At 38.8% G+C, this 22598-nt stretch overlaps 1 protein-coding gene and 1 long non-coding RNA gene across 10 annotated transcripts in view; one reads left to right on the top strand and one right to left on the bottom strand.

Annotated features, from left to right (window-relative positions):
* The window catches only part of ADGRA1 (adhesion G protein-coupled receptor A1), a 463966-nt gene that overhangs the window by 4439 nt on the left and 436929 nt on the right, over positions 1-22598 (bottom strand). For all 8 annotated transcript variants that reach the window (XM_039481827.1, XM_039481825.1, XM_039481824.1 and 5 more), the window contains one exon: positions 3924-4019. In XM_039481827.1, the coding sequence (XP_039337761.1) occupies positions 3924-4019 (96 nt within the window). The remainder of the gene's footprint in view (positions 1-3923; positions 4020-22598) is intronic.
* Positions 1-22598, top strand: part of LOC120368993 — a 37910-nt gene that overhangs the window by 9730 nt on the left and 5582 nt on the right. The gene's annotated exons all lie outside the window — the stretch shown is intronic.

The following is a 22598-nucleotide window of genomic DNA, read 5'->3' as shown; positions in this document are numbered from 1 at the left end:
GGAGCTTTGTGGAGATTAGGCACTGCAGGAAATGCCACCCAGAGGGTCCAGACTGACACCACTCTGCAGATTTCTGATTGGCCCCTGCTCATGATTTAACCCTGGAATGTGGCCCAGGAAGTTGTCTGGACAACCACACAGACTTCTGATCTGCTATTGTAATGCTGACAGACCCCGGTCATCGGGACCAAAACGGGAACCTCTGCAGCTTAGTGCATGAGCCTCTACAGCACGAGCTAAAAGCCAACTGGCTGTTAGCTAATGCTGTAGAGCAGACTCATTAATTGCTCTCTAAGTGGTCTCAGTGCCACTAGATGGGACAGAACACCTCACCCAGAAGGTGTGTGGGTTACACTATGACTCTAGACCTCACTTTGCTTTCTGACCTCCAGTCTCCAATCCCAGCCTGACTGACCCTGACTCAGTCCTCCTGATTCCTACCCGGTAACTGTCTCTGATATCCAGCCTCTGACCCCAGCCTGACTCTGACTCTTGTCTATGGATCCCAGGTTTAGCAATTACTCATTCCTGCTCACTAACTACCACCTTGTGGCTGTCCTTGACTTGCAGACACCAGCTCAGTTGTGACCACAAGGTCAGACCACTTATGCCCCCGGTCCTTTACACCGTGGTCATGAGGCAGCAGGAGTTACTTCTACCCTAGTGCTGTAGTCATTTAAGTATTGTGGAGAAAAGGTAACAGGACGGTGTTCCTTTTCTATTTATTTCAAACAAAACAGCAACACATGTTAGCTGAGAGAGGGAGAACGGATGAAGTCCCTTTCTGTTTGCCAATATGATTGCTATTTGGGGATTGCTATTTTCCCCCCGGATGACACTCTTCTATTTCTCTTTGACTGAGTCCCATTTCCGAAACATAAGAATTCTCTGAAACCTGCACTGACCCTTTTCAGTGTCTCTCCTGTGGCTCCCTGACATTTAAGCCAGGGAGGAGCCCACCATGAGAAAATGATCATTTCCATAGAAATGCAAACATTGAGATGGATAAGTGGTATAAGCAAGAAAGACCACATGAGGAATATGTTTGTTAGAGACAAGCTCAAAGTAACAGTCTAATGGAAAAATGAGAGCGTGCAGGCTCAGAGGATCTGGTCATGTAAAGCACAGTCCTGACAGCTATATGGGTAAGAGAGTCCAGCAGATCGAGATTGAAGACAAAGCCAGAGAGGCTGACCCAAGAATAGAGTGGTGGGATGTTATAACAGAAGACATCATCATGTGGTGTGATAGAGGATACGGTATTAAACAGAACACTTTGGAGCGAGAGGATTCAGAATGGATCCAGTTTGATGCAAGGAAGAAGAACAAGAAGGACCCACTCTCCTGCTGGGAGGTAGATGAGGTTCTACCTTCCCAGAGTCATTTTTCAGAGTTCATTATCTACATATGGTATTCAGAGTGAGAGGTAACTCAGACTATTTGATGTGGGCTCCATAATGCAAAAAAAAAATGCATGTTAACAATGGCCCCTTAGGGAAAAGAAAGTGGCATGGAAGAGGCATGATACTTTATTTACAATGCTTATTCACAGTCCACTAATAAAAAATAGGGTTAGTCATTTACAGCCAGAGGTGTGCATGATGCTTTACAGGAGAACAGAAGTCCCCAGTACTGCATGTGGTCCATCTAATAAAATGGTTCTGAAACTTTTCCATGCCAGGACTCCCTCTCACCACACTTTCATGTAGCCAGAATCCCCCTGACCATTTAGTAATATGAGTGGTTATACTCTCTGGGTTCAGAACCCCCATCATTTAACAAAATTCAGCTGTGGTGTGTTTTGGTCAGCTTGAGTAGCATTTACATTTGATTATTATATTAACATTTTTGATTCTGGACTCTGATCTTTAACAGATGCACACAATTTATTATTTATTTCCTAAGCACCTCAGGGGTTAAGTATTCTGCCCTCCTGACAAAAGACCAAGGTGATTTTACTCCCAAGGTCATAGGAAAACAGGTTAACACACCTACTTTTCATTTGATAAGGGTAAAGCATCAATATATGTGCATACATTAAATAAGTTCCAGTGTTGCACATTTGATGCAAAGTGAAAAGCGGAACATTCCCCAGTAGAACACTGTCTCAGGATGGTGTTGTTTCACGTGGAATCTCATCATGGATCACTTCAAAAATCAGTTCCCCAATTTCATAAAAAAACATGCTGAAGTTACTGCATCTATATATTTGTGTGTTAACATTATTAAAAATGAATCAGGCACATAACTCACTGTGCTGATGCTCAATTTGTATCTTTCCTAGACAATTTTATAACCATCCCTCACCTGCTTTCCGTTTTCTGTACAGATTTTGATATCTGGTATTGATTGTCTGTGATTAAAGTGATTAAAGAACTACAACCTCTGTAATTGTGCCAAAATAAAAAAATGTCTCAGAGATTTATGAACATAAATAATCAAGTCTTTAATATATTGTTGATTATAAGTGATTGTTTAATTGTACATGTTTGAATAAATATGTCTTGAATATATGACAGGGATGGTCTGAGTAGGTACCAGCTAAGCAGATTAAGTTGCCTAGGGTCTGTACTAATGTAGTCAGGTTTTACAATTTAATTCTCTCTGAAAATGATTTTGAAAGGTCAAATATTTAATTTTTATACCTTTCACTTTGTTTCCAGACAACTCTATATCTACTCATTTCCATGGCTGCTTTGAGATGTATCAAGATGCATTTTCAAAGCACCATAGCATTAATTGAAACTGAAGCCCTTCCAAGAATCAGTAACCCTGTATTGGCACAATGGACTGAAAGTTCCATTAGAGCACTGGTCACTGGCATGATGAATCATCTCCATGCAGCCAGTGTCAATTGCTATTCTAAACCACTTCCTGTTCAGCTCTTCTGGAAAAAGCCTAGTGGGGGCCTCCTTTGACACTCCCCACCCCCAGGCAACAAGAGCAACTAATGTAGCGAAGATGCCTGAAGCACCAACATGTGACAGCTGTACAGCCACCTTGGTCAGACTGGGTACTAAATGGTTGGGTCATAATTGCAAGACAATATTGCTGAGATGTTTCTGGGTTGATGAAAACCCAAGAATGTTTTTTTTAAGGGAAAAAATATAGACAGGGTTTTTTTTTTATTATAATTTTGTTGAAATTACATGAATGATTTCTTCATTTACAAAGAATAGTCTTTATTTCCTTTTAAGGTTGGGGGCTAAAAGTGTCAATAGCGCCCTTAAAAAATGCTCCGCATTAGGTATTTTGTAGCAGTCATAATGATACTAAGCAAAATATGGAGGGACAACATCTGGGCACCTGATAGGTGCATGCAATTGGGGGTTTCTGGTCAGCTCAGTGAAGTGTGGTACTTATTCCTCTGATACCAGCTGGTGTACGTGGGGGTGTCCTTTCATCATTGCCCCCTTTAGGGCTTCTCCGATGACAGTCAGACAGTCAGCACTGTGACTGTCCATTGCACAAGTGCGCAAGAAGTAGGGAAGGTCATGTTGAGCTATCACTCCCCACCCAGCACAAACCCAAGCAGAGCCAGTTATAGTCTGGTTGCACTGGTTTGAATAGGAGAATACATGGTAAATCAGACAGTAGTTAGAGACATAATTAAGATTTTGTTGTTTCTGATTGGCTAGTGTAGTCCTTTTTATACAATACATGCAACAATACATGATTACAGTGAATGTAAATCAAATGTAACTCCACTGATATCAGTGGAGTCAAGCTGGTATAAAACTGATGGTAAATGAGCAAAGCAGCAGACCCCAAAGTGAGACAATGGTCTTTCATAGCCATTATTCCATGCAAGCAAATATGAAATTTTATCTTAAACTTTTATGAAGACAGAAACATTTATCAGCATCTGACAGAGACATATTACTTATTTCTGAGAGTATTTTATTATAATGCTATATACTTACTATGGGGCATTGCTTTCAATTCCATAATTATTGATGTTGGTTGCTGCTGTAATCCCACATATAATAAAAGGAACACCTCCACTAATTAGATAAAATCTGTCAAGAGATAACAATAGATATTTTAATTTTCTTGGTTTGCAATTGCTAGACTTGTTTTAAAACAGTTTTTCTTTTTTGTAAAAAGATAACAATGCACAATATAGCCTGAAATATTAAATATCAGAAACATAAGATCAGAAAATCAAGAAAATAAAATGAAAGCCCTATATGAAGCAATAGCAGAGGGCTAATGTTTACATCGATCCATTTCAGAATTTCCTCACAATCTCTTGACTTGTAGTTTCAATATGTATAATTATACTCAAAAAATGACCTCAGTAATGAGAAAGTTATTACAACATCTCAAATAATAAGCTATTCCTCCTACTTAAATGTTTTTGCTTACACACACACACAATAAATTCAGAAAGTACAGCCAAGTCAGCTGTTTATGGTCTATATCCAACCTAAATTTTCTCAGCAGCTCCTGTTCTACAGAGTTTCTGGGGTAACAAAAACTGTTTCCTAGCTGACAACTCTGAAATGGAGGAGAAAAGAGGCAGTCCATTGGGCAGAGCTTGCCCTCCACACAGGGACACCCTGCTAACTGTGATGAGGGCCCTTTCCACTAAGGTATGGCAATCAGGATGATAAAACCTCCCTCTGGCTACTGCTCCTCACTAGTGAAGGGTGGTGGGACAGCACTCTCACTAACAATTTAATGCCCTCATCCTGCATCTGCATCCATGTGAGCAAACCTCTGAACCCCTGACCAAAGCCTCACAAATATCTAGCAAAATATACATTTTAATATCTTTCTTTGGTAACTAGTATGAAAAGATTGGAACACATAATTTCACACCCATTTAACTGGTTAAACACCACTTTACTTGGAACCAAATTAATCCCAATAACGGGAATTAATACTAATACTGTTCCAGTTAAGCAGCAGTCATTACCATTCACTATCATTAGGCTAAATCAGATTCCTAGGAGATATCCCTTTGAAGCAGCCATCCTATTTTATTATGTTTGAATTCAGCAGAGTGTACTGTAATATTATTTTACATTTGCATAGCACCTTCCCTTCCAAAGCAAACAGCAAATTATGCATATAATGCAGCACTGAACTGCTGTGACCTCTGAGATAGAGAGCAGCAGCCAACTGGTGCACAGGAGACTGCAGAATAGTTATGGTGGAAAGGAATTTTGTTCAGTGGCCCACGGAGAAAACTCAATTTTTTACAGACAGTGTTAGGCTCTTTAATATCCACACAGAAAACTTTAGTTTGTAGAGTGTTGTCTGAAAAATCCATGCAGTAAGCACTGGTGAACTCACTTTATCTACCTTTAGGATGAAGGCCTGAGATAACGCTGCTTAGCTTTGAACCTGTGGCTGCAAGGACACTACTCATTTCAAACCAGAGAACCAAGCCCCTCCTGCAGGCTCCTGGAAGCTCTGTTGTTGTTCTCTGTGGGCATCCTCCCTCATCTCCTATTTAAACCAGCTTTTCTCTCTGCAGAAAGAATTTCTTTCTCTTCTATCACCTCTCAACTGTGGAAGGCAGTAGAGTTAAATTATAGGAAGGGATATTTTTTCTTCCCCACCCAGTACTTTCTGCTCCTCCAAACAAAAGGGGAACCTCTTACTTATACAACACATTATTGTGTGAGGTTCTGATCTGAGATCAGAATCTGGTCCCTATATTTTCCAAAGCCCTGGTCAAACATTAAATAATCTCATAGTCATTGTAAGATAGTGCTTGGGCAGATCGGTGAAACAGACGCACAGTGAGTGGAAGTAACTGCCCCAAGATCACTCAGCAGGCTAATCAGAATCAGGGTTTTAATCCAGATTCTTTTGGTTCCCAGGCCCAAAGTTAGAGGTCACTTTGTAAACAGAAAGATTGCACAGCAAAGTTTATAGCACACTCTGCCCTAGGGTTCCAAGCTGTAAAAAAAAGCAAAGAAAATCACCCTGCATACACCTCTTTCATCTTTTATACCTCAAGCACAGTTCCTTCAAACTTGGCTTAACTAGATCTCAATGAGTGCTACAGAATAAGCTAAGTCCAGACAAAATCCATTCAGCCATTGCTACTTTATGATTATGTACTGTAATCATTTTGTGATCTCGGCAGATAGGACAAATGTAATGTAATGTAAAGTATCTTTTTTACACACACAATTCAAAACTGGATGAATGAAGTTTTCAGAAATGTTTAAAAAAATGACTCTGGGTAGAGACAAAGCATGAAACATTTCAGACCAATTTGTCTGAGAAAATTATAAGAAACACAAAAATAGGAATGTACAGATGTGTATAGGAAATCACATTTCAACCTTAAGTATAGTAGTCACAAAAATGTCACTATATTACATTCTATAATCTCACTTTCTAACTAGACACACATTTCTTCTATATTGAATATACACTCACACACGTATATCCTTAAACCCTATAAACACTTCTATTGTATATCTTTGAACACTATAAAATAATCTATTTTAGGTTTTCAAAATAAATACATCATGTCAATATCACAAAGGGTACTGTGCTGTACTGTATGCTGGTAATTCTCAGATGCCCTGGAAGCAGTTACCTACACGACGCTCCAGAAATGTGGCAATATCTAGCCAAATGTCTGTCCTGTCTCATTACTAAAGATAGGAAAATACATTCTAGAAGTGACATAAGGTGAAGTCAAATGCTTTCAATGCACCCGAGGTACACTGTACTGATATCCATAACAGCACAGTGCCTGCCCTGTCTCAATGCTATTTAAAAAAATAATAATAATAAACAAAAATCACAGGCTATAAATGATACTATGTACAAATGGTTCCTCAGCTATGGTATCAGGCCTCCTCAGGAATAGGAAATAACTCCCCAGAAAATATGAGGCTGAGAAATGAACCTGGGTGTCAAATGAATGGTACAAAGCAAAATGAAGACAAAATATGGAGAAACGAGAGTTAAAGAATAAGAGCTAGGTTATATGCACTTTGGGGCAGGAACCATGTATTCCTGTTTATCTGTATAGAGACTAGAACACTATGAGTGCCGTAAATATTATATTAATGAACAAACAATACGTATCTGATGATTGAACAGAGAGGAAGAGGCATTGTTCAGGATGGTCCAGAGGAATATAACTAGTAGTTTAAGAAATTTAGATCATTTTTAATGTGGTCTATGAAATATTAGAAGAGTCTGCCAAGAGAAGAAGTGGATGAAGGCTCAGTATTTGAGTCATTTAAAATGACTGGACAAAGGACTGGAGAAAATACTGCTGGGGACAATTTGTTAGGAGACTGGACTATGTGACATAATAGGTTTTTTCCAATCATTAGCGGTTATGCAATATTTTATTATTAAAAGGAGAACATTTATAAATGCAAATAATTTCTAAGAAGCAGTCAAGAACAGAATTCACAATGCAGAGGAAAGAAAAACTACAATAATGAATAAAAAAGAAGAACAGGTTGCTAACAATTAGTAACACTTAGTACTTATAGAGCACCTTTCATCTGAGGGAATTAAGGTGCTTTATAACATTAATTGATTTAACCTTACAAACCCGCTGTGTGGTCGATAAGCATTATTAACCTTGTCATACCGATGAGAAAACTAGCAAAGAGAGATAATGTGGTTTGTTCAAGGTCACACAGAAAGTCTCTCTCAGAACCAGACCTCTTGATTCCCAGTCCTGTGCTTTAAACACAAGACTATCTTTCCACCCTGTTAGAGTAAAATGAAGGGAATGGGTCACAACATGCCATCCAGGAAACAGTTTCCACATCAAGGAGCTTACAAGAAATGGGATTTGCCTCCCCTTGGAGAGAACAAGGGCATCGTCCTTCATAAAACTCTGACATCTCCTGGATTAGAAGCAGGACTGAGGATTCACAAGGAGGGCTGGGCAGCTCTGTGCTACTCCTGGGGCTTGTTGATGCCAGGGTGTCCCTGCTTATATCTGGCCATTACTCCCTGAAAGGGTTTGAAAGCATGGATGGAACCTGTGAGAGTTAAGCCGGACAGTGTTAGTACTAGCTTCCATTTGTATATCCTTCTTGGATTGCCAGGGAATGTCACAAGCGGCAGCTTCCCCCCCACTCAAATCAATGTCAGAATTTTGTCAGAGGTGGGGGGTGTTCCTCTGAGATCAGAGCAAGAAGCGCACTGATCAGGTTCAGCTCCTCTCCCTGCAGCATATTTTCTGCTATTTCAATAGATTTTCCGTTACTTTCATTTATACAGCAGGGAAAAATCAGGGGAAATATTCTTGCCCAATGACACACACACACACAATCCAGTACAGTAACCAATTCTGTGGTGTGAAATGCAACTTTTCCCCATAAACAAACACACGTCTCTCAATCACATTCTCGGCCCATGTTTACTTTCCCATTTTTTTATACCACCCGCCTTTTTTCATTCGCTTCTTCACAGTGTCCCTTAGCATTTATATACTCCCCTAAACTTACCTTATCTCCCTGTAGGTACATCTGGGTTTCAGAGCTTGGCTCTGTGCCCTTTGCCTTTTCACTTTCTAATGATCTTCTCCACCTTTGCATACATTCACTCAATTTTTTTACAATCCAGTTCTATTTGTGCTTCACCCTCTTTAACTAAGCCTGGCCTTAGCCAGTTTGTATACAAGGTTTACAGCCAAACCAGTGCCTCCACTTTGAATTTTTATTTCTCCTTTGTTTTACTAGCTCTACTTTTTATTTACTATGTGCACACTGACTCATCACCAGATTTATTTAAAGTGTCTGATCTATGGAATAGATGATGCTATAACATCTTAGCATTACTGAAAAATTGGCAGAGATATGGGCTAACTGTTAAGAGATGGATACATGACATTGGCTTGCCTAAACTTCAAACAACAGGTGAAGGTGCTTGCTGTTCAGATTGTGACTTTGTTGGATGCATACAAACTCAGCAGTTGTATCAGCTGAAGGAATGCAGATTGCTAGCTAGAAATAAGGATTCCTATGATCAGGCACTCTGCATACATTTGACATCTGCATACATTTATTTACTTGAATCATACACTCCTTCCATTTGAAGGAGCACCTATCCTTTGCTCCAGGACACACATACACACACACACAAAGTTATAAAAATAGACAAATCTTCTAACACCTTCTGTCCAATAATGCACGTATATAATAACCCATCAGCTGAAACCATATTTAAGGTCTTCCCAGTCCTTTGAAGACAGGGAAAATAAATGGCCCTTGCAACGTATCCTGCAGTTTGATAAAGGCCAATTTCAGAACCATATGAACCCATGAGAGTCTTGGTTCCATATCTGTGGCCTGGTGAAGATGGAGTTGTGCAGCTCATTAGGAGTTATTTTTCTTATCTTTCTCATTCCCAAACATAAGCTCTCTCTCTGTTTCTGCAGGAAAACATCCAGTAACATCAGAGATCAGAGCTAGTTTCACCAACTAGTGTGGCTATTTCAGAGCTCATGCAAGTTAAAGCTGATAACGTATGTTATCAGCAGTGAAACAAACCAGGAGGCAGTAAGATAGAAAAGCCATGCTAGTGGGTGAAGCCAGCCCTGGCATCACTGTGGAGTAGGCTAATGTGTGGGGTTTGGAGTGGGAATGATGCACATAAACATGCATGCTAGAAATTCTTAGCGTCTTAGAGGGGTCATTAAGAAAAAACAGAAAGCGTACCAGGAGTGGAAAATGGGAGGGATCAGCAAAGAAATCTACCTTATTGAGGAGGTGGGTGGGGGGGAGCAAAAGAAGAAAAAGGCAAGCGACGGGAGATGGACTCTAGGATTAAAATTAAAAAAAAACAATTTTTTTTTTTTTATATAAAAATAAAAAAAGAAAGAAGAAGAAGAGAAGTGGAAAAATTTAAACGGAAATGAGGATAGAGAGGATGGATATAATATACTATCTGACATATTTTGCCTTTGTATTTTTTAATGATTGGGCTAATGAAGGGGATAGAGGCTAAGGAATAGTGATAGAGGACCGATGGATGGGGGTATGGTAGGGTAGATGACGGTAGTAGAAAAACTGAACAAACTTGAACAAAACAACGGAAGTAAATCGGATCGGAAGAAAGAATATTCTAGAAATTTTAATATATTGAATTAATGATATTGATAATAATTAATTTAGCGATAATTTAAATAGTCTCTAAAAAGGGTTGATAAGTATGAATGACTGATTAGATTCCTAAAGTGTTATAAAAAGGGTGAAGGGGAAAAAGTGTGTTGTATGTTACAAATCTGTAGTAAAAGAAGTAAAAAAAAAAAAAATGGAAAAAGAGAAAAAAAAAGAGAGAGGGAATGATGGCATGGATTGGAGATCGGAGCAAATATTACAAAACCTATCGTGCCAAACCAACTGATCTTTCTCTTCTTTAGACTTTAGATGATTTTGTAACAGATTTTTTAGGAAGATAAAATATTGGATGATTATTATATCTTTGATAGTGTAAAGATTAATTACTAAAGAATAAAGAAAAAAAATTGTCCAGAGGGAAATGATGGGGAAAATGAAGGGAGAGGGGGAGGGTCAGGAGTAGGGAGACTTCAGAGGGAGGGTAGGGTTGGAGGGGAAACTGTCAGGTTGGAGGGGGTTTAGTTGGAGTTCGATTTTATTTTATTTGTTTTTTTTATTTATGACATGAGAGTTGACCTGGGCCTGGGAACCAAGAGTAGGGATGACAAGTTGGGCAGATGACAAAGAGGACAGGAAAAAGGAGATTGATATCGGACAGGATGAGATTTGGTATTTTTAAACTGGATTAAGTAGTAAACTGGAGTATTAGTATTATAAGTGTAAGATGATTAAATTTAATTGTAGTTTTATGATTTTTAGATGAGGTTTTAGTTATAAGTTGAGGTTGGGATTGGAGGGAGGAGAGGAGAGGAGGAGAGGAATGGATCGGGAGGATGAGAGATGTGGATGAATAGGCAATGTGATGTAAAATGTAAAAAGGAAAAAAAAAAAGCATTATTCAGTAGGGGGATTAGGGAGGAGTGGGAGGTGCTATGCTATATAATTAGTTTTTGGTGAGACTCATTTGGTTAGTGTTTTGTCAGTTTGAGTTTGATGAAGTGGATGAAGGAAACTGAAAGAAGTACAAGAAAAGAGACTAGAATGGAAAGGAGAAAGGAAAAGAAGGAAGAAAAGGAGAAAGGAAGAAGGGAGGAAGGAGGAGAGAGGAGGAGGAGAAGATTTAAAAGAGATAAAGGAGATAGAGGATATATATCAGAGATATAGGACAGAGGGAATAAATTAGGAGGAGAGGGATGGAGAGGAAGGAGGAATTTCAGCTCCACGAGATAAATTGGATATAAATCATCAGGAGTGAAATTCAGGTAGAGGGAAAAATTAAATTAACCGGTTAGGGTGAAATACTGGAACAAAGGACCGTGGGATACTGGAACAGAAGATGATGGATGTGATTAAGATGACTTTAAATATAAGTTTTAATAAGATTGTGTGATATATAAATAGTATGGTATGATAGGATAGGATTAGTCAATAAACTGTAAAAAATGTATGATGACAGAAATGATATGATTCCCTTTTGAGTGATGGCTATGGCTTGCCCGAGGAGTGCATGGGGCTCCAGGCCTTTTTATATTTGGGTGGGGGGGGGAATTTTTTGGCAGGGAAGGGGGGCGGGGCCCAGGGGTTTTTCGCGGTTTGGAGGTGGATCGTGGTGGGGCGGGTCGCTGGGATCAGTGGATCGTGCTATGATCCTGCATCTGGCAGGAGGGATGATCATAGATCTAGAGATGATCATAGATATGATTCTATGAAATGGCTTGAGACACAAGAAATGGCTTCACACACACAGAGGAAATGGCTTCACACACACACACACACACACACAATGGCTTGAGATTCAAGGAAAACTACAGAGAAGAAATAAGGATTTTATAGATAAAAACTGATCTTGACACACTGTAATATGCATCCGAAGAAATGAGCTGTAGCTTACGAAAGCTCATGCTGAAATAAATTTGTTAGTCTCTAAGGTGCCACAAGTACTTCTGTTCTTTTAGCGGATACAGACTAACACGGCTGCTACTCTGAACCTGTAATATTTTAGAATTGTTTTAAAGGGAATTTAATCCAGGGGGTAATTCACACATAAAGGCAATTGCCAAGCAATGTCTTCGGCAGTCCCTGAGGAATGCTTTTGAGTATTTGCACATTGTCGTTAGCATTGGGCCACATCCTTGCCATCAGTCCAACGAAGTGGGTATTCACCCACGAAAGCTCATGCTCCAATACATCTGTTAGTCTATAAGGTGCCACAGGACTCTCTGCTGCTTTCTTGGAGACAGTGAAACTGCACAGCCCCAGAAGGGCTCCAGGAGGTTCCTTTCCTGGAGCTTCCAGGAGTGCAGAGGTTGCACACTTGCTACTAGGGCCCTTTTTCGGGGTGCATCTTATATGCTACAACCCCATGGCGTAAGTCAGCTTTGTTGGCCCGTGCACGGGAAGGGCAGAGTCATGGCCCTGCCTCTTCCCCAGCCCCTTACAGACTCTATGACTCCCCACACTGCCCAAAACACAAGGGCTAGAGCAGATTCTAAGAATGGCAACTGCAACCTATGTGGTCCTTACAGGGACCATGTAAGTGGGGAAAGCTCTCCTCATGTAAGGGTCGTGAAGAATCTGGCCCAGAACGAGAGTAGCAACTGTAGAGATTTCCACTCAAGCTTAATGAATAATAACTAAGTAGCACAAATGAGTAAAGAACTAGTAATGCTGAAATAAGTAAATAAAATATTTCTACAGCCTGTTTGTGATCTGTAAAATATAAGGAAAGTAAATGCACAAAAATCATATTTTTTTAAGCAAAGGGCAAAAGTAAATGAATGCAAAATGAGGATTTAAATTACAGAGAAAAAATGATTGTGTCAATCCTTTGAGAAGAATTATATAATCTAAATAAATACCTCTTTCTCCCAAAATATTCACATTTGATCCTTACCCCACCCCTGCCCACATGCATTTTCACTGTCATCTTCTCCTTAGGAATCATAACAAGCTTGTCAATGCTGTTTAAAATGTTAATTTCTAGCAGTAAAATGGCTGATACTCTTGTCGTAAGCAATTCATTGCTTCCTCCTTCTTCCGGGCATTTGACTACATCAGTGTAGAGCTGTTATCTAAAATTCTATTGCAGCTCCAGTCTGCTGAATCAAACACAACTGCATTACCAGGCATCACAGAATACACCTTTAGAAAGTCAATTACCATCAAGATGTCCTTCTGCCTTTCAGTGAGGAGAAAAGAACCATTAACCTATCAACCCTCATCTAGGCAACAAATTCTGATAACTGCCTATTTATGACGATGCCATTTTATATCATACAAAGCTGAATGGAAAATAAAGCATACAAAGATAATGATAATAAGTTCTATGACCTTATATTCTGCACATTTAATACATGGTTCACATTATATTAGTATCAATGTTTTATAGCTGTCAATAGAATCAGCTTGCATTTTAAATAGAAAATATAGATTTATTTGGTACTGCTTGATGTAAGTTGCATTAAGTCTGCCAAAGGAACCAAATCAAACTATCACCAAAGGGAAGTGAATTGTACTTTTGATCAAGTATGCAAGCCCTTGACAATGGTTCCCAGTTTGTGTTCCTCTACAACTGAAATATGAAATAGTAGTTTTTAAAACTAATTTACTCTAATCCTGTAAGTCATTGGGGGATCAGCAGTGTAGTTCCCTGATTAGTAATAAAATTTATCTCCCATGCTACAGAGCTGCGTTTTTTTGGCCATTAAATAACATTTTGTATATTTGGCAGCAGTCTTTCTCCTCTAGGAATTCTCTTATTTAAAATCCAATGCACACATCTTAAAACACCTTTCCTCACTTGTACAAGAAGAAGCATTTGTACAATTCTTTCTGCAGTATTTTATTCACTGTTGGGGATTTTTCCTTACAATATGAAAGATGGCACCATAGATTCAACCAATTGTATTAAAAATAAATACTGTATCTGGCAATAATTACACCATGAGTTATACCACAAAATTAAGATTCCATTATCTGAATCATGGATTTCAAAGAAAATGTGTGGAACTGTTCATTTGCCATGACAAAAATGTAAAGTCTCTGAGAACAAATGAAATTTAACTTTCTGCCACTTTTCTCCTACTACACATGCATAGAGGGAAGCTGGGGAGCCCTGGAAGAGAGTGAGCAAGCAATCTAATTGAGTTACAGGCTTTACTAGTGGAGCCAGATGGTTTGTTCTTAGACTCCCACAGCGGAGCCTATAAATTAGAACTCTGAAAACAGCAGAGGAAGAATGGAAGACAACACACAGGAGGCTCAGGAGATAGGAGACCCACTTCTATTCTATTCCCTTCTCATAAGTTCATGACTCTTCTTTTCCCTCCTCTCTTACTGCAATCAATAGTTTAGCCTGAAGGGCGGGCTCCTTGTTCCAGCAGCCAGAGAGAATTAAGTCACTGAGAAGTGGGAGAGTGGAAAATATCTCAAGTCATTCAGAGAAAGGAGCCCTGACTTTCCATCCTAGCCTGCTATCAGTGTTCCAACTCTCAAAATCTGATTGCAAGTCTTGCGATATTTGATGTTTTTCTTAACCCCAGTTCTTGGAGTCAGATGATTATGTGAGAATCTCAGTTTTCATTAAAAAATCAAAGTTTCCAACACTGGTGGTTATGGAGAAAAGCTGGAAAATGGGAACCCTAGTGGTTCAAAAACCAGAAGACAAATCAAAGGAACCTCAAATTTATTATTTTTAAACCTCATGATTTTTGGCCAAGTCACGATTCTTGAATGATTCAGATTAGCAATGCTGCCTATTGGAAAAAATACTATTAGGCAAGTACAGCTCCAACAAGCTAAGAAGCACTTGGAAATTATTTTTATCTTTTTTTTTTTCAGGTACCAAAACATTTTTAGCACCCTATAAAGCCTTGTTTGATTGATACTGGCCAATAAAATAATGTAAATTAGGAAATTTAATGTTGCCCCAAGAAATTTGCCATTTTCTTCGTAAAAAAATGGGCCATTTTCAATTAAAACAAAAATTACAGTCTTACACATACTGTATATAAAATCAACTGAAATGCATCAGCTGGCTTCCTTTGCATAATGGTTAACAAATGGTACAAAGTATGGAGATTAACCTGTCACAAATATTTTAAAATTATATGCTCTACGACCATAATGTAAAACATTTTTGAGCTATCTAGCACTATACATTCCTATTTTCCAACCAAGCTCTATATTATGAAGTCACGTTTAAAGCAAAATGGTATATTTTGTCACTTTTATGGATTTGTTGTGCATGTCATATGCATATCTATTAATGAAGGCTTTTTTATACCCCAGACAAAATATCTGATTATATTATATGTGCATGTATATGGAGATATTTCCAGGGACTGTTAAAAGGTTAAAACATACCTACTGTTTCTGTGGGCATAATTCACAAGATACTAAGAAATAAATCTTTAAAATATTCCTAAAGCATAGTTGCTACATCGTCAAAATTAAATACATTTAGTATGTCAGGCTACTGCATCTTTTTTCTGCAATTATGTTCTAATCACATTTTACTTTTTCCTCCTATCTATTTAGATATTCAGATTTATTTTCAACTTCATGTATCTAAAAATCTAATCACACACAGCTACAGCAAGATGTGTCCTCAGGCAAAGTGAGAGAATAGCACTCTTTAAGGCAGGAAGTAAACCAAACAAATAAAAATATCATCATTGTATTAAGTCTAGTTGGTCTAATTGAGAAATTCAGTCACAAACCCAGAAGGCAATTCAAAATTGAGCCTTTATAGAAATGCTCCATGGATATCATCAAAACCCCAGCTGTTGAAGCTTACTAGCTGTCAGCTTTTGTCATGGACAAAGCCAGCATGCACTTTACAGAACAGATGAAACATTCTCCTGAAAAGAATGGCTTAATATCTGAAAGAAATAAGAGATAATAAATTCTTCTAAAGTCCACATTCAGTGCACCATACAGAAAGCAGTGTCGACCCCTATATTTAGGTTGCCTATCACTTCCCATTCTAAAAATGTTTCCAGTCTGTTTGGAAGGGCTCTAATGCTTCCATGGTTAGCAGTAGGAACTTGAAATTTGTCAGGGGGTAGTCTTGGGGGTGCGAGGTTCAAAAAAGTGCTTGAAACACCAAGGACATGATTTTCAGAGACGTTGGGCACTAAAAACTCCAGATGAAGTCAATAAGAAATGCAGCTGTTCAGCATCTCTGAAAAATAAGGTCCTAGCTGCCTCAACTCGGCCGCCTAATCATTGAGGCACTCCAAATTAGCGAAAAATTTGGTCTAAATGACTTGCCAAAGACCACACGATGTCATAGAAAATCATTACTATTCTCAAGGTATTTATAGGACTTAAATAGGACATCAGTTTTATTTCCCCCTTTTCATTTTCACTCTCCATTTTAATCTGTCCACTAACATTGGCTGAGCAAACATCTCAAGCTCAGGACTGAAATGAGAGAACAGTGTATCCTAGTTTGAGGAATTTCCTTACAGTATATGAAGGCTGGAAGTTTAAAAATCTTTGATGGAACAATTCTCTGTAAGAAAATGCAATTTCCTTTAACCATTTCAGGAGGACATGTTAATTTCAACAACATTTTCGATGGGAAAGTCAAAATGTTTTATTTAGACTTTCTTGTTTCATTTCAATAATGTTTAGATATTTCATTCAAATAATGTCAAAACCATTCATTTTAGTATCAACTTCTATATAACATTGATTTTATTATATTATATACACATTGCAATTAATATACAGTACATATTTTTTCTAATTTTTCTAATTTTGAAATTTCAAACTTTTGGTTTGATTTGGAAAAAAAACAAACTTTGAAATGTCAAAGTTTTCTGTGGAACAGAAATTCCATTTTCTAATCAGCCCTAGTTGGAAGATACAGAGATGATATCTGAAGTTGGAGGTCCAGATATGAAATGCTATTTGTGAGCAGACAGACACACCTATAAAGAATACAGCAGAAAGCCAAAACCTTATCTTGATTAACGATAATGTAAATGGCTACACTACTTGACCTGGTAACTTAGGTGCTATTTTAATGTTATGTCAAATGCACTTTATCATTTCCAGTCTCCCATGGTGAAGCATTAGGTGTAAATGCTCTTTATAGATACACTTGTAATGCCAACATCGCTGTGTGTTTTCCTGCAATTCAATACTATAGGCTTTAAGCCAGATTCAGTGTTTAAAACAGGACATTCTTTTATGAGCTTCCTTCTTTACATGTGCTAAGCGATGAGTGGACCAAGTCATTATTTAATACTCAAATATATAAATCCAGATGAATGTATTTTGATGGCTTTACTATGGAACAACAATGGCATCCAGTGGCCAGAACCCTTTATTGTCTAGCCTGTACGGAATATAATGCACCAGACAGTGATTGCACTATGGCATAAATTCCATACATTTAGGGTGTGTACATGTGGTGCCAAAACTGGCAAAAGTGAGTAAATTCTAAGCTTCATTGCTTACAAGGCCAGAAGGGACCATTATGATCAACTAGTCCAATCTCCTACATAATACAAGTCCAAGCTCAACGCAGGATCAATCCCCAACTAAATCATCCCAGCCAGGGCTTTGCCAAGCTTGACCTTAAAAACCTCTAAGGAAAGAGAATCCACCATCTCTCTAGATAGCCCATTCCAGTGCTTCACCACTCTCCTATTGAAAAAGTTTTTCTTAATATCTAACATAAGCCTCCCTAACTGCAACTTGAGACCATTACTCCTTGTTCTGTCATCTGCTATCACTGAGAACAGTCTAGATCCATCCTCTTTGGAACCCCCTTTCAGGTAGTTGAAAGCAGCTATCAAATCCCCATCCCCCTCATTCTTCTCTTCTGCAGACTAAATAATCCCAGTTCCCTCAGCCTCTCCTCGTAAGTCATGTGCTCCAGCCCTCTAATCATTTTTGTTGCCCTCTACTGGACTCTTTCCAATTTCCCCACATTCTTCTTGTAGTGTGGGGCCCAAAACTGGACACAGTACTCCAGATGAGGCTTCACCAATGCCGAATAGAGGGGAATGATCATGTCCCTTGATCTGCTGGCAATGCTCCTACTTATACAGCCCAAAATGCCATTAGCTTTCTTGGCAACAAGGGCACACTGTTGACTCATATCCAGCTTCTTGTTCACTGTAACCCCTTTTCCGCAGAACTGCTGCCTAGCCATTTGGTCCCTAGTCTGTAGCAGTGCATGGGATTCTTCTGTCCTAAGTGCAGGACTCTGCACTTGTCCTTGTTGAACTTCATCAGATTTCTTTTGGCCCAATCCTCTAATTTGGCTAGGTCCCTCTGTATCCTATCCCTACCCTCCAGCGTATCCACCACTCCTCCCAGTTTAGTGTCATTTGCAAACTTGCTGAGGGTGCAGTCCATGCCATCCTCCAGATCATTATTGAAGTTATTGAACAAAACCGGCCCCAGGACTGACCCTTGGGGCACTCCGCTTGATACTGGCTGCCAATTAGACATATTGGCAGTCAGTATCAAGTACAATGAAATCCAGAGTGTTATGTTCCCTCCACCTCCAGCAACACTCTTTGAGAGGCTCCAGTAACTCTATACAGTGTGTGATTTGGAAAGACATTCTGGTGGCTACAGACTCTCAGTGCAAGTCTCAGAGTAGGTCCTGTACAATGTATCATCTTATCAGCCTAGTTCTCTTTAGTTTTATTGTAGAATGATTTATTTACTTAGCGGTGGGCACATATGCACATATTGTGTTAATTGTACTCTATTACACTGCTTCACAATGCCAATAACAGATAGCATTGGGAGATTGGCCACAAAATGTAAATTGTCAGTGGCTTTATTTCAAACTGAACAGGCAACATCTTGTATTATAGCAAGCAACTATATACTCTCATATATCTAAATTTATGTGGTCAACATCAAAAAGTGGTGTTTTCCAATGGTTACCTCTTTAAAATTACCAGAATCTTCCTCTACTCTCACAATAAGAGATATCTACATGGTAACATTTGGCAAAAGGTGACTTTTTATGGTGACCACTGTAACTCATTTCCCATATCATTATATACCAAGTGATAATTTAAACGGAACCACAAGGGCTACAGATTTAAATCATTTGCTGCTAAAAACTTTATTATATGATTTTATTATTTGTTAGGCGATGACAGAGGTATGGTGCTGCTGTATTAGTCACAAAGTTAAGATTGTCCTTGCTTACAGGCTAAAAGACTAGGCTGAGTTCACTCAGAAATCCAGAAAGTGTGTTGCTTAACTTTTCTTTATTCCTTTTATTAATGAACTCATAATTTATAGGTATATAGGAGAAGTGAGTTTTATATTTCTTCCATATTCTGGCTTAGGTTTTTTCATATCTTTCTTGTTTGATTCTTGTTATCCTTTAAATCATGCCAGTTATCCCTCCTTATCAGCTGTTCCCTGTTCAATGCAGAGAGAAAGTCTCTTTAGTTCTACTCTTATTGTTCCTTTGTATGACAATGTAAATTGGAACTATGTACTATTCAGGAGACTAATGTATTTGACATACTAAGTTCAGATAAATATACATCAGTGTTTCATGTAGAAGCTATATATTAATCTTCCACTGCACAAAATTGAAAGAGGTCTTATATTACACCAGGTGGATCACAGACCTATAAGACATATCAGGCCAGATTCTTTTCTGCATTCCTACCCTTTGCGATGATTTGATAGTACAAGGGGTATGGAAAGCCACTGAATCCCCCCAGGAAGGGATCCTCCAAGTATCGGGGAATCTGTAGCTGGCACACATCTGGCAGAAGCAAATCTATAACACCTGCCATGAAACTATGAGCACAGAGGTCAGGTCAGGGCTACAGTGGGGGTCGGCAAAACTCTAGCTATTATTCTATGGTGTAATGGTCCCCCGGGACTACAGCCAGGGTGCATTAAAGTATTCCTGGGCTGGTGTTGAATTGTTCTCTGATGTGAGAAACCACAACCAACTTCTTTGAGACTCATCCCAGAAGATAATGCACACAGCTGAGTATGTAGCCTACAGCCTGTATACTTCTTGCACTAAAGGAAATGCTTCCTCTAAAGCCTATTTTTATCTGTGCTGTCTATAGAACCTCTCTGTTACAATACAGACGCAAATGTGGAACTGTTACTCATGCTGATGAATACATACTGTGACTCATGCAAGTAGTCACACTGACTTCAATCAAGCCCTATACAAGTGTAGTCTAGACACACAAAATTCAGTACTACAGACATGCATTGTTCATCATTGGGAACTCATTCATTCTGTGAAGAATGTTGGTGAGGTTTCATCAGTTTTCATGAAGAAAAACTAACTCTTCTAAGTTTGTTTTCATGGATAAAATCTCACTTTTTATTGCTGGTCCAATTTCACATTTTACAATTTATCACCCTAAAAGATAACTATAGATAACCAGCAACTCAAACCCTTACGCAGCTGCTAACTATTGAATACAATAAAGTAGTATATTTGAAGCACGAAAACATGATGGAAACCACTCTCCCTGCAGTTTCTCCTCCCTAGGTGTTCACACCTCAACTGCTAGAAGAGGGCCCCATCCTCCCTGATTAAACTAACCTCGTTATCTCTAGACTGATTCTTGCCTGCATATTTATACCTGCCTCCGGAAATTTCCACCACATGCATCTGATGAAGTGGGTATTCACCCACAAAAGCTTATGCTCCAATACATCTGTTAGTCTATAAGGTGCCACAGGACTCTGTTGCTTTTTACAGCTTTTTGCTTTTTTTTGCATTTAGCCATATGGAGTGGAAATACATCAACCTCATGAAGAAACTTGCACAAGTACAGACAGATGATATCTTCCTTTCCAAATGCAAACGGATGGACATCATACCAAATGGACTGAAGGTGAAAAAATCCATTACTATCTACATACTGCACAGACCACAATGAGAGATTATGCCATACACTATCAAAGAAACTGAGGAGCCACCTGATCAGCATCATATACAGCAAACGGGAAAATATCAAAAAAGAGCTCTCCAACCTGGAGACTTCCATAAATAACCAACCTTCCACATAGACGGGAATTACTAAAATAAGGCAGGAGATCTACATTACACACTTCACCTCTCTACAAAAGGAAAAAGGACCGTAAACTGTCTGAAAAACCTACCTGCCACATGGGGCCACAACAGTGGTATCCCTAACTCACCCAGCAATATCATCGATTTATCCAGCTACACACTCAACCTGACAGAGGAGTCTGTTCTATCTTGGGGACTCCCTGGACACACAATAGCAGATTTAAAGGTAGCCATCCTGCAGCAAAAAGACTTCAGGACCAGACTCCAAAGAGAAACTGCTGAACTTCAGTTCATTTTCAAATCTGACACCATCAGTTTAGGATTAAACAAACACTGTGAATGGCTAGCCAACTACAAAAGCAGTTTTTCCTCCCTAGGTGTTCATACCTCAACTGCTAGAAGAGGGCCTCATCCTCCCTCATTGACCTAACCTCGTTATCTCTAGACTGATTCTTGTCTGCATATTTATACCTGCCTGTGGAAAGTTCCACCACATGCGTCTGACGAAGAGGGTATTCACCCACGAAAGCTTATGCTCCAATACTTCTGTTAGTCTATAAGGTGCCATAGGACTCTCTGTCACTTTTTACACTCTCCCTGGTGACTTCTGACTTTTGACTTCTTCTTAGAGATCTCTCTCTTTCATTTCTGCTTTCTCCAGAGGGCACTGTTCAATCTGCTAATAAAGAGACAGCATAAAAGCATGCTCTTTTAAAGTTATACATGAAGGATCGATATTAGGGATTATAATGCTATTAAGTCACAGAGTAACTGTATTCAAGTAATGATTTGAATCCACAAAACCAAGGAGATTTAGAGTTAATGGCAAAAATTCAGGTTGACATATCATCCTTAGCTCACCCTACTGAAAAGTAAAAAACAAAGGTACAATGGCAGGAGTGTCAGCCCAGATTTTTAGCTTTAAGGTTGAATTCTTTTGCTATTGTCGGTTTAAGTTGGATACCTACATGGAGCTATGTGAAAACTTTCACATATACAATTAAATTCATGCATTCTGGCTTTCTGTTGTTTTTTAAAAACTGACCACACACATCTATTTTTGGTGGCTCCTGTCCCAGATTTTTAACCAGAAGCCAAAACAAAACTTTGCCATCATCTGTAAAAGTCAAAGGGTAAATTACAGAAAGTCACAAGATTGTGAAGGATGAATCCCCCCAGCATTCAGACCAACAATGATGAAAGACTTCAGAAAGAAAGAAGAGAGGAGGGAAAGAATATGGCTATTTTGATGTGTCTTGAGACACACACATCGGGTTAGAAATTAAAATTGGCTAAATTGCCTAAAAATGTTGGGCTAAATATCCAGTCAATGGGAGATTTGCTAGAAGAGGAATGAACAACTAGCACTGATATCATCAACAAAGCTGCCAGTCTCAAAGTGCGGTTTCTGCTCAGTTTCCCGTTCATTAGGCTGCTTAGTTTATAATCAAATGAATTTATTTTGGCCAGCACTCATGATCTTTTTGCAT

This window comes from Mauremys reevesii, linkage group 7, assembly GCF_016161935.1.
Source record: "Mauremys reevesii isolate NIE-2019 linkage group 7, ASM1616193v1, whole genome shotgun sequence".
NCBI lineage: Eukaryota > Metazoa > Chordata > Testudines > Geoemydidae > Mauremys > Mauremys reevesii.
This window is presented reverse-complemented; position numbering and strand designations above follow the sequence as displayed.